The 12457-nt window shown below is 37.4% G+C and overlaps 1 protein-coding gene across 1 annotated transcript; it reads right to left on the bottom strand.

Moving 5' to 3' along the window:
* Window positions 1–2825: 2825 nt before the first annotated feature.
* On the bottom strand, window positions 2826–11741 carry LOC101739117 (uncharacterized). The gene is made up of 3 exons (XM_004924725.5): window positions 11070–11741; window positions 9554–10230; window positions 2826–5590 (listed from the first exon to the last, which is right to left on the bottom strand). The coding sequence occupies exons 2-3, from the start codon at window positions 9742–9744 to the stop codon at window positions 5128–5130; spliced, it is 654 nt and encodes a 217-aa protein (XP_004924782.2). The 5' UTR covers window positions 9745–10230; window positions 11070–11741; the 3' UTR covers window positions 2826–5127.
* Window positions 11742–12457: the final 716 nt, after the last annotated feature.

Below are 12457 nucleotides of genomic sequence, written 5' to 3'. Positions count from 1 at the left end.
ACCAGGTGGGGCGGGAGAATGTTAACTCGTTATACAAAACGAAGCAATATTAATTATCGAAACTGGACTGTAACATTACATACTTTAAGTGAAACTATATCTTAATGGCATACATAGCTCATTACAGTTTTATTTATCTACTTCTATATCGTTCCCTCACTGCTGAGGATCGCGATTACATGTGAGGTTCCTCTACTGTGTTCGATCATGGGTGGCATGGACCGCACGGTACAGACTACCACCAAGTACTTCTCTTACTAGATCTGACCATCTGGCTGGTGTTCTGCCCACGGCGCGCTTGCTCTCTATGCAGCAGAAGAGAGCCTTTTTCGGATGCTTAGCTCCCTTAGAATGGACTCGTTAGTTCTCTTGGCAGTCCACGGTATTCATAGCATCCTCCGCCACACCCACATTTGAAAGGCATCAATATTTTTGCTATCGCAGCTTTTCATGCACCATGTCTCCGCTCCGTAGAGGAATATGAGAAAGACCAGTGCCCGCACCAAGCGCATTTTGTTTTTATAGCGAATGCTACGATTTACAGTTACAGTTTTATGCCTGTCCTTAAAACTCAGAAATAGATCGATAGGGCACATGCTAGTCGAAACAACTTTCTACCTTACATCATCATCATCATCAGCCTGTATCTATCCACTGCTGGATGTAGGCCTCTCCCATAGTCCGCCACAATGAACGATCCTCCGCCTTCCGCATCCAATCTCTCCCAGCATATCGCCGCAAGTCATCGGTCCAACGGACAGGGGGGAATTGGGTTCTACCTTACACTTGAATGTAATTCACATTTTAAACCACAAACTGCAGTCTAAATAGTATTTCACACTTCACTCTTATTCGAATTCCACCCGCTCTTAATAAAGCTGCCAAATATATTTTACTTATTAGGAAAACAACAACAGCAAATTAGATAGATAGTTACTTACGTACGTAATACACGTAGGTCCCTTGAGTACCATAGGTATGATCGGGCGCGATTACTTGTATAAACGATTTTATTAGCTTGGCATGTTTTTCTGTATATATATAATAAATTTTTTTATTGCTTAGATGGGTGGACGAGCTCGCAACCCACCTGATGTTAAGTGTTTACTGGAGCCCATAGGCATCTACCACGTAAATGCGCAACCCACCTTGAGATATAAGTTCTAAGATTTCAGTATAGTTACAACGGCTGCCCCGCCCTTCAAACCGAAACGGATTACTGCTTCACGTCAGAAATTGGCAGAACGGTGGTACCTACCCGCGCGGACTCACAAGAGGTCCTACAACCTCCTACCACCAGTAAAGAGGTCAAAATTAGGACAGTCATCAACGACCTATTAAAATACTTACAATAATATTAGAATTTTTTACTCTATTATCCTGACCAGTATTAATATAATAAAGAAGACAAAATCATTTGTTAGTTCAGTGTCCCATTTAAGCGTACTTTTATAGTATTTAAATTACATATATTATTTCGTTGCTCTGGATAGATAGAACGCGCTAATAGCTCACTTTGTTATTAACACTATAGCGCTCCTTCCACTGAGACGTGAAAGCAGTCTCAATTCAATTGCGTAACGGTTATCCCATCATACTAGAACGTATGACTACTTCAGATACAAGCCTAGACAGAATGGTGGAAACCACTTTTGTGGGCTGACCATTGTCCGGAAATGCCACAATGGACATAAAATGTCGGTAGGCGATCAGAGTACTCTGGTTAAATAACGATACTGCGTAGATAAAGCCTTTTTTTATTTATTGCTTAGATGGGTGGACGAGCTCACAGCCAACCTTGTTGTTAAGTGGTTACTGGAGCCCATAGACATCTACAACGTAAATGCGCCTCCCACTTTGAAATATAAGTTCTAAGGTCTCAAGTATAGTTACAACGGCTGCCCCTTCCTTCAAACCCAAACGCATTACTGCTTCAGGGCAGAAATAGGCGGGGCGGTGGTACCTACCCGCGGGGACTCACAAGAGGTCCTACCACCAGTAAAAAGCTACTGTCATTTCTCCGGTCAATCGTTTCACATTGGAAAACATGATTCTATGCTATTCTAGACCGAGAGCTCGTTACGAAATCTCTCAAAAAAGATTAAATCATAATTTTTCTTTTTACTCACAAAAATCCTCTGGTAAACTTACGAAAGAATTTTTTTTATCGTAAAACCTTATAAAGATCGTTAAAGTATAAATATTTACCGCGACTTCCTCTAAGCAATAAAATAAAAACTAACGGGACATGCCTTAGCCCTTTTGCGCAGCATAAACATACAAAAAACCAAACTAAAGCAACGCTACAAAAGTATCGCACACCTTAAGCTTTGAAGGATAAGATTCGTTTTACAAGTACTTGACGGTATAAAATTGCCATTTTAAGTTTGTAGAATGTAGACTCAGTCTCGTGATTGGCAACGACGACTTCTATATCTCAGAGCAAAATTGCACCTTAATTAGGAATTATTCTCAACAGTAGTAGTGTTTCTTCTTGAAATTACTCAATGGATTACGTTAGCATTACGTTCAGTCAAGATAATGCAAAAAAAATGCATTAATTAAATAATTTGACACTTATTACACTTATTACTTTGCAAACATGCGAATATGAATATCTTGGAACAACTATACACATAAAATACAAAACTATGTCGTAGTCATTGTATCATTTTACACGACAAAATTGTCAATTACATAAATCGAATAGAAGCTGAAAAAAAATTCTCACATCTTTGGAATTGATTTAAATAATTGTATATTTGATTTTTTCCTTAAAGTTTTGTTCACTAAAGGACTAATTCTTACTAAGAATAAAAATGAACTGCATTGAAATAGATATATTTGAAATAAAAATTCTATTTTCTGTATTATTTAAGTCCACATATTATATTAACAAAGTCAAGATCATTGTCACTATGTGAATAAAAATGTACTAAAGATATCTATCAATATTTATTTTAAACTAGCTGACCCGGCAGACTTCGTAGTGCCTCAATCGATAAATAAAAGACCTAAGCTTTTGTATAAAATAAACTTCTTCTCAGTCGTATGCACTCTTGGCAGAGTGGTCGTGGTCATCACTTCGGTTGGTGGTGCGCTTCACCAGACGTCGCCATTCCTCGCGTACCGCGGCCCTTCTTGTGCAAAATAAACTTAAAACAAACAAAAGGAATCCGTCCGACGAAAATTGTTATTTTTATTTACTTGCGAGCATTTTCATATTTATCTACCTTTTAAGCCTTCTCTGGACTTCCACAAATAATTTAAGACCAAAATTAGCCATTCTCGAGTTTTAGCGAGACTAACAAACAGCAATTCATTTTTATGTACATATATAGATTTCATCGACCTGCATTCTTTGACCTTGATACTGCACCATTATTTAGCTATCAATCACCCTCGGAAGAAAATTTACCGTGATTGATGTTATTAACTTTTCAAAAACCAATGTGCAATATAACACAAAACAATAAATGGTGAGCGAGTGTACTGAAATGAACCTTAAAATGATACGCAGAGATTGCAACATGACTGCACTAAAATGCAATTTACGTTGAACTCTTTTCAATAGCTCTCTGTAAACGACTGACGGAAATGGAGCCGTACGTACTCGAAGCACGTACCGAAAACGGGATCTCGTATCTTGGTCTCCGATAGTGATGACTCACGCGAATTAAGACTCAATCACTTTCCAAACGAAAGGTGCTGAGAGATGGGTGCAATTATCCAGCGTTCGCCACAAGAGGAGGCAATTATTGTCTTTTTACTGTAAAACCGTTAGCTTAGCTTAGACGCGCAGCAAAAACGGAGCGGACTCAGTGTAGAAAATCACATCGTCCCGGGCACACGCCGTCACAGTCATGTCTCGCGTCTTGTTAGCATTGGTCGCTATAGCCTGCCTCAACCAGGCAGCGGCCAGGCCCGTCAAGAAAACCCTCAATTTCAACATGTTTGTCCTGCGGCCACGACAGGACGCCGAAGGATTTTTACTCGCCACGGACGGGGTATCCAGATTGGGGCCGGTATTGGAATATTTGGTGCAACGCGTACAAGGAATGATGTCGGTTAAGAAGCCTCAGGAGAAGATTGAGGGATATCATTCTGACTTAATTCAGAATGTGTCTACATCGATCCCGAATGCTGCTGAGAACGAAGTGGACGGTGTCCCAGAGTCCAAGATGCCTGGTGTGATTGTGAGGCCATCGCGTACCAAGCCTGGAACGTATGAAGTTGAAATCGATGTGGTTGTTGACGACGACCAGCCAAACGATAACAAAACACAGGAGTAATTGTTGAGCGAAAGTGATAAACATGTTTTGCATTTATTAATTTTACTCTCTAGCATTTAAGTCTGAGTCGTGCGTTATTTATAACATGTCTATAACATGTCTATTATTATTCTTGCCATAATTTTAAGCAAAATAAATATTTTTTTTCATATTGTTTTTTTTTTTGTTTTTATTTTGAAAGTTCTGATTTTTATTCTTTTAAAAAGTATAAAATTTTTGAATCACTTTACTATTTTCAAATTTAATACTAATTAAAAGTAGTCTATTAGAAGAAATATGTAAATTCTCATGTTTTCAAATTTGGACCAGCGTATACATTATTAAAATGGTTTTAAATTTACTCTTCCGTTTATTATTTACACGAATAATTTCCGAAGTTTCGAAAAGAATTCAGTTCACGTGTTGTATTTAAATAAAATATAGATAGAATATCATATGTATGTCTAAATACGAATTTAATTATTTCTTGTGACCAAGGTACATAGGTATAAATTATAGTATATAATAATTCAAGTAAAAATTATTACAATTCATTGAATACATCCACTGTACGTTTCTTAACTAGTAACCAGATAATTTGTTAAGTAACCAAATTTAGTATTTATACATATTTCAAATAAAAGATTCGCTCAAGAACAGGTTGATTTCAATTGTCATGGAAAGAGAAAATTCAATTTAAACGCAGCTTTTCTTTAAAAAAACAAACCTAAATTTGCCTAAACGGAATAAAGCAACGTAGTTTTTAATAAAAAAAATTTAGATCACAATAACTCCAAAAAGCATATAATAAGAAAACAATGACTTTGTACTTTAACATAGTTGGCTTACTGTATAATCACAATTGCAAAGCTTGTCCCATAGGCATAACAATAATAGGCATAACCTGTCTAATGTGAGGTAAATTAACTCTCAAATCCTGTCCCCCTTGACCCATATCTTCCATTTCATCAGTATTTTGAGGTCGAAATCTTTGACCTATCCCCGATATTATACTAGATATACCATTGTACACCCAAGATATAGAATCGGGAACATTGATTTCTATAGGAAGAAACGGTATACTGGAAATGAAACCACCGATAGAAAATCTAGGGTCGTTAGGAATCAATAATATTGCTTTCTGTCCATTTTCTGTTTGTTGTTCTGCGTCAATGACTATAGAATCTGTGTCTCCGTCTTCGAAGGTTGATTTTTTGACGTGATCTTCTTGTATGTTAACCTTTTCTAGGTTTTTGTAAAGGTTTTCTGTATTCGCGTGCATCTTCGGTAGTAAGATAAGTAGCGGACGAGATTGCGTTCTGAAATAGGAAAAGTATATATAAATATATAACATTAAATGCAGTTATAATAAAACTAGCTTTTGCCCCCGACTCCGCCCGCGTGGAATAATTACTTTGGCATAACGCTAAATTTTACCCCCCACTCCATTTACGTAGAATGTGAGAATATTTTTAAATTATAGAATGCTAAGGAGCTATTCAAACCCCTATTTTGAAACATTATTTATTGGTGCTCCACTTGTATTGGTCTTACCGTGATTTTATAGCCTTGCTTAATAAATAGGCTATCTAACACTGAAAAAATGTTTCGAATCGGACCAGTAGTTCCTGAGATTAGCGCGTTCAAACAAACAAACTCTTCAGATTTATAATATTAGTATAGATATAGGTTTGGCAACGAGATTTCTGTTCTGTTGACAAATTTTTATTTTCCATGAGCGATTGTAACAATTGATCGTCATCAACGGGTCATAGTATTCGTTTATCTGTAATATCCTTACGAACAACCAAAAAGACATTGGGGTTATTTTCATGATGTCACTATGAAAGTGACATCATGAAAATAACCCCAATGTGAACTTAAATTCAAGCTGACCAGATTTTCCATAATGTATGGATCCTTGTCTAAGTGAGTAGCTGGAAAAAACGGACAGGACGTTAGAAGCAATGTGAAAGCGGAAGCCTAAGTGGCCTAATGAACTTTGCCTTGAAGCCTTGTACACTCGTATTGCATGACGTGACGTGATAAATACAAACTACTTCCACAATGAAGGATCAAATTCATGTTATATTTATCACAACTTTTATATATTGAGGCATTTGAAAGATACATATATAATTACTAGGAGCTGTTGTGAAGCCATAGATTCCGGTGCTTTACCTATTTCAATAGCGAACCACTCAAGTTTCTATTTAAATGGTAAGACAAGAGACTCTGGCCTCAGTTTAATATATTCATTCACGTTGTAAAATCTATGGCATACCCGATCCGGTAGACCGAATGGTAAACAGTCGACTTCGTCCTAAACACGTCATTACGGATCCTCCCGATCCATTAGGCACCACAAGCACCGGTCACCGTCCTCGTCGAACCCGTCGCTTGCGACGAAGGGCTCGACGAGCGAACTAACCCATAGACACAACCCACTGAGTTTCTCGCCGGATCGTCTCAGTGGGTCGCGTTTCCGATCCGGTGGTAGATTCTGCGAAGCACTGCGCTTGCTAGGGCCAGTGTTAGGAACAATCCGGTTTGAGCTCCGTGAGCTCACCTACACGTTAGGGTGAAGCTGAAATAGCCTCTGATAGGAAAAGAAAATCTATGGAATTATCTCTTGAGATTAGCTCGATTGTCAGAACATACCTCTTTGTTGTTACATTAACATTGTAATGGTACTTAGAGATTTTTGTCTTATCAATTCATTGTTCACTCCTTTTGGAAGATAAAAATCAAAGAAATAGAATAAATTATTTCAGTATAGTATTCGTGACTGAAGACTTTCTCGTGCGCTCAATCTAAACGAATAAGCTTCTAGAAAAATTTATAGCTGCCTCAATAATTGAATTGTAGTTTTTTTGATATTGAAATATATCGCTGCATTTACGAGGTCCGAATAGCGTGTATATTTATTTATCTTTAAAAAAAATTCAACATGTTATTAGGTCATAGCCGGCTTCGAGATTCACATTGTAAAAATTATTAAGATATAACAGTGTGAATGTAACCACCTTTCTTCATATATGAGGCTGAAGTCCCAATTTCTTAACTATAAAAGCTATTCCTACCTACGAAACATAATATGAGGGCCGCAATATATACTACCTGTCTCTCTGTGGTTAATCGTATACTCGTCCTACCCATCTTTTTTTTCTTCTTGTATGTAGTTTGACTATCCAAAATAAAAAAAAAATATATAGCGGAAACCTTTTGTCAATTTATAAAACTTTCTACAGATAAATTAAGCAAGACAAGCAACGAAAACATCGAACAACTTTGACAAAAAAAAACATTCCGATGAAACTGTAGCTAATTGAAAACAGTCAATTAACTATAATTTCCCCGTTTAGAATAAATTAATACATCTAACATTTTTACTTTCACACTTCATTCGCAGGAAAGCGATCTACTGATTCATACGTCAATTTGATATCTAAATAGATATCTGTTTCATGAGACTTTTTTTGTTCATTATAACGTTGTTGATTACACGCAAATCATGTGAAGTGCGCGCGGAGAATACTTAAATCTAAAATGAAACAATTCGCTTTTAATAAGTTTTCTCCAACAGATATTTGCGAACACCATCTCTTGACTAACTCGGTGGTACAGTAGTTAGACTCTCTGACTGTTGCGTCGAGGGTCGTGCGTTCGATTGCCACATAAGACAAACGTTACCACTCACGGCTGGAGTCTCGCAAAGCTCCGTTCTCTCTCCGCTCCTATTTAGCCTATTTATTAACGACATTCCACGATCGCCGCCGACCCACTTAGCCTTATTCGCTGACACAACCGTATACTACTCGAGTAGAAACAAGTCCCTAACCGCGAGTAAGCTCCAGAGCGCAACATTAGCCCTCGGACAGTGGTTCTGAAAATGGCGCATAGACATTAACCCAGCGAAAATCACAGCAGTGTTATTTCAAAGAGGAAACTCAACGCGTATTTCCTCCCACATTAGAAGGAGAAATATTACAGCCCGACCACCCTCTTCGGCCAATCTATACCCTGGGCCATGAAGGTCAAGTACCTGGGAGTCACCCTGGATGCATTCATGACATTCCACTCGCATATAAAATCAATCCGCGACTGTGCCGCGTTTATTTTCGGCAGACTCTACCCCATGACCTGTAAGCGGAGTAAAATGTCCCTTCGGAACAAGGTGACACTTTACAAAATTTGCATTAGGCCAGCTATGACTTACGCGAGTGTGGTGCTTGCTTACGCGGCCCGCACACACATTGACACCCTCCATACCCTAGAGTCCCGCATTCGCTGGTTAGGTAAGATTAGCAGTTTGTTATCGAAATTGTCATGGCCTAACTAAAGGATAAGACGTCCGGTGCATTCGTGTTGAGCGATACACCGGTGTTCGAATCCCAAACGGGTACCCATTTTTTTAATGAAATACGTACTCAACAAATGTTCACGATTGACTTCTACGATGAAGGAATAACATCGTGTAATAAAAATCAAACGCGCAAAATTATAATTTGCGTATTACTGGTGGTAGGACCTCTTGTGAGTCCGCGCGGATAGGTACCACCACCCTACCTATTTCTGCCGTGAAACAGTAATGCGTTTCGGTTTGAAGGGTGGGGCAGCCGTTGTAACTATACTGAAACCTTAGAACTTATATCTCAAGGTGGGTAGCGCATTTACGTTGTAGATGTCTATGAGCTCCAGTAACCACTTAACACCAGGTGGGATGTGAGCTCATCCACCCACCTAAGCAATAAATAAAAAGTGTGATGAACATACGTTTAGTGTATCAGTTCAGATCTTACTCAGGCTCAGTTTCACTGTTGAATATATTAGGCATTGTAGGTTTTGATCTAATTGTTGTTATGCGTATGTTTGTGACTACTATGTGAGAAAAATTGTTTTCGTGTGTGGATGAACGTTCATTAATCTAATGTTAAAAATAACAAACAAACAATATCTATGCTTATTTATTCCCGAATTTCTATGATTAACAATTAACAAACAATAATCGTTTTTCATAATAGAACTGATAGTACAGTAAGTAGAATTGATAAACGTGGAGGTAAACGAGTTTTGGAGTGGAGACCATGGACCGGTCAGCGTAGTATAAGACGACCAGTAACAAGGTAGAGCACCAACATACGTAGAATAGCGGGCAGTGGATGGAGATGAGATGGAGAGAGCGGAAAAGCCTATTTTCAACGGTTGACTAACATAGGCTATTAATAATGAAAAAAATAATTAATTACAATAATTTTATTAATCAATCGTGCAATACTTACAATTTCGGCGCTTGCAAAGCATTCAATTTCTGGATCAACTGGAGCTGTTGCAAAGCCAGTAACTGCTGTTGCAAAGAGGACTGTGTTTGTAGCAGCGGCTGAATCGATTGCAGTTGCAGCGTGGCCGCATACATCGTCATCATTCGTGATAACAATAAAAAAATAACGTTTCTCGTTTTTTTTACCAACATTATTAGATGTTGTCCGTACACTTTTATTCTTTTAAATACAAAAGAATATAGTTTACTTTATTTGTCCCGTCAACTTGTTTTTTTTTCACTATATCGTTCGCTCAAATCAGTTTTGCTGACACATTCGTTCGTGAAAACGTTTATGATTCAAACAATTCACTTAGCCCACATTCGAAGTCATTAACGGACACAGGGTGTTAATTTTGTGAACTATTCGTTAACAAATTTTAAAGTTTCATTTCTACTATTTCCCTAAATTTTATTTTTGAAAGTTTTTCGATTTTCGAAACTTTCTATTTCGCGGCACTAATAAAGGATCTCTTTAAATACTGTACAGGATGTGCTTCCTGCGACAATACAATTACGTATGACCAGGAGTTGTGCGTGGCTCATGTTGGTTTGGAGTCGTTCAATATTCACAATGGATTCACAGTGGCCTACTGACAGGAGCGCTGACCTTGTCTTCGGACGAGTTTCTTTTTGAACCTAAAAGCATATGTTTGCGATTTTATTCAGTTTTACTTTCGGCTGATACGTTTGGTTTAATTGATAGATTTTATTGTGTATTTTTTAAGACTAGAGGTCCCGCAGTAGTATATTTATACTATAATTAATTGAATTTATAAGTTTCAACATTATTATGGTCCTATTGCTACAGATTTCGCCAAGACTACACTAAAGACAAATGCTTGTAATATTAAAGATAAACAATACTAACCTATTCTCAATTTGACTCACTGAAGTAGTAGGTCTATGATTTGACTACTGACTTTAAGCAATAACAAAATTTTGACAATTAACAAAGAGTATATGTGTTTGTGTGTCAAATACATGGTAGTGTGTGTAATGTTTTCTTTATTGATTTAATGTATCTTTTATGCATTATTTTAATAAAAGATTAGCATTGTGCACTAATTGTGTGTTAATAAAAGATTAGATTAGCATTCTTCTCTATGTTTTCTATAAGTGTGGAAAATTTCATGTTCCTCCGTCCGCGCAATTTTCGTAAAAAGGGATACAAAGTTTTTGCTTCATGTATATAGATACTTAGCAGTTTTATTTAATTAGTTAATAACTTTACATTAGATTGTACAAAACAACGGAAAGAAAGAAATTCTAAATTTTTCAATGAAGCATCATTGCTTCTCGACATCTTATTGTGGAAAGCAAATACGTATAAGTCCAAGGCCAAAGCCGCGAAATCAGATTTTTTCTTGTTGTATGAGTGTCGGAGACATACATGCATAATAGACAATTACAGGCAACCTAATTCTTGAAGCACAAATATCTCGAGAACGACTCAAATTCAAATAAAGAATACTCACTTTCATTGTTTGTGTGGACAGACCAGACCGGTATCATACGAACATGTTACTAAGTACATACAAATATATGAAATTGTGAGCTCGCCCTCTTTATACAAATGTTCTTTGCTTTCTTTACAAGAAATTTACTACATTGTTGTTGACAATAAGATTCATACAATATTACCACTTGTTTTCATTACAAAAGAAACCTACTTTTCACGGTAGAAAGTTTACTTGAAAACGGCCCGATCTCTCGTGCTTGTTATGACCGGTTTAAATGTGACTATTTCACCAGATTATCAGATGCTCTTCGTGACTTCAACATCGTTGAATATACATATGTATATTAGTACCTGTAAAACTTGAATGAGTAATTGTAATGTACTTTTTTCCGTCAGCTAATCCTTAGTAGCGTACTCTCTAATGAGGAGCTCACGAACTCAACCTGTGAGTTTGCTAACCCTGGCCTTTAGGGGAGCAGTGCTTCGTACCACCGGATCGAAAGCGCCGGCCCACTGTGAAGAACCGTCGAGAAACTCAGTGGGTTGTGTCAATAGGTTAGTTCGCACGTCGAACTCTTCGTCGTAATCAAGGATCTCGACGAGGACCGTTACCCGTGCTTAAAAGCCTGAAAGACGCACTGAACAAAATTGGTGGCCTTACTGTGTATGAACATCATCTACCTACTCTAGTAGTATATAGTCGTATCATTGTCGAAGAGGACTAACAGGATAGCTGGCGACCGGGATATACAAATAGAGAGAGCGGAGCCTCCGGGACTCATTGGTGACGGTCTATGAACATTGTTATTGTCATTAAAAAACTGGTAAAAATTAAGGTAGGTCGGGTAAGTGTTAAAACATATTTCAAGTCAAATCGGAAACATGCTAAGGCATTTGGAACAGCCTATAGTTTCAAACGCATTATCTATACCGTGTATGGATAAAGAGATACATAATAATATATTATCGTAACCTGAATGGAGGTATTGTCGTGATTAGTATTGACTTTTTATGCATTGCAGAATTTAGATAATCCTTGTACTCATATTACTTAAGCATTTTGTCTAATATTCCATAGAACGTGTTTTGGATCAATGTTTGAAATGATACTTTTACAGGGTCACTTAAAATATTGACTTTCTTTGAAGAAGAAAATAGACACGAACTGAATGAAAATTACTTACTAATTTATTGCATAAACATTTACGATAAAAAGTGTTATCACGATACATCAAATTAAGTACTGCAATGATAGCAAAACGAAATTTATAACTTTTTTTTTATTGCCTTTGTAGGCAGACGAGCATACGGCCCACCTGATGGTAAGTGATCACCGTCGCTCATGGAAGTCAGCAATGCCAAAGGCAGAGCCAAACCGCTGCCTACCATTAAGTACTCTCCGCA

This window comes from Bombyx mori, chromosome 22, assembly GCF_030269925.1.
Source record: "Bombyx mori chromosome 22, ASM3026992v2".
Taxonomy (NCBI): domain Eukaryota; kingdom Metazoa; phylum Arthropoda; class Insecta; order Lepidoptera; family Bombycidae; genus Bombyx; species Bombyx mori.
This window is presented reverse-complemented; position numbering and strand designations above follow the sequence as displayed.

Excerpts from the sequence above, each read along its gene's own strand:
- LOC101739117 (XM_004924725.5), bottom strand. The coding sequence starts at position 9,744 with ATGTTGGTAAAAAAAACGAGAAACGTTATTTTTTTATTGTTATCACGA. Across the intron at positions 5,591-9,553 it reads GCTTTGCAAGCGCCGAAATT|AACGCAATCTCGTCCGCTAC; the intron begins GTAAGTATTGCA and ends TTCCTATTTCAG.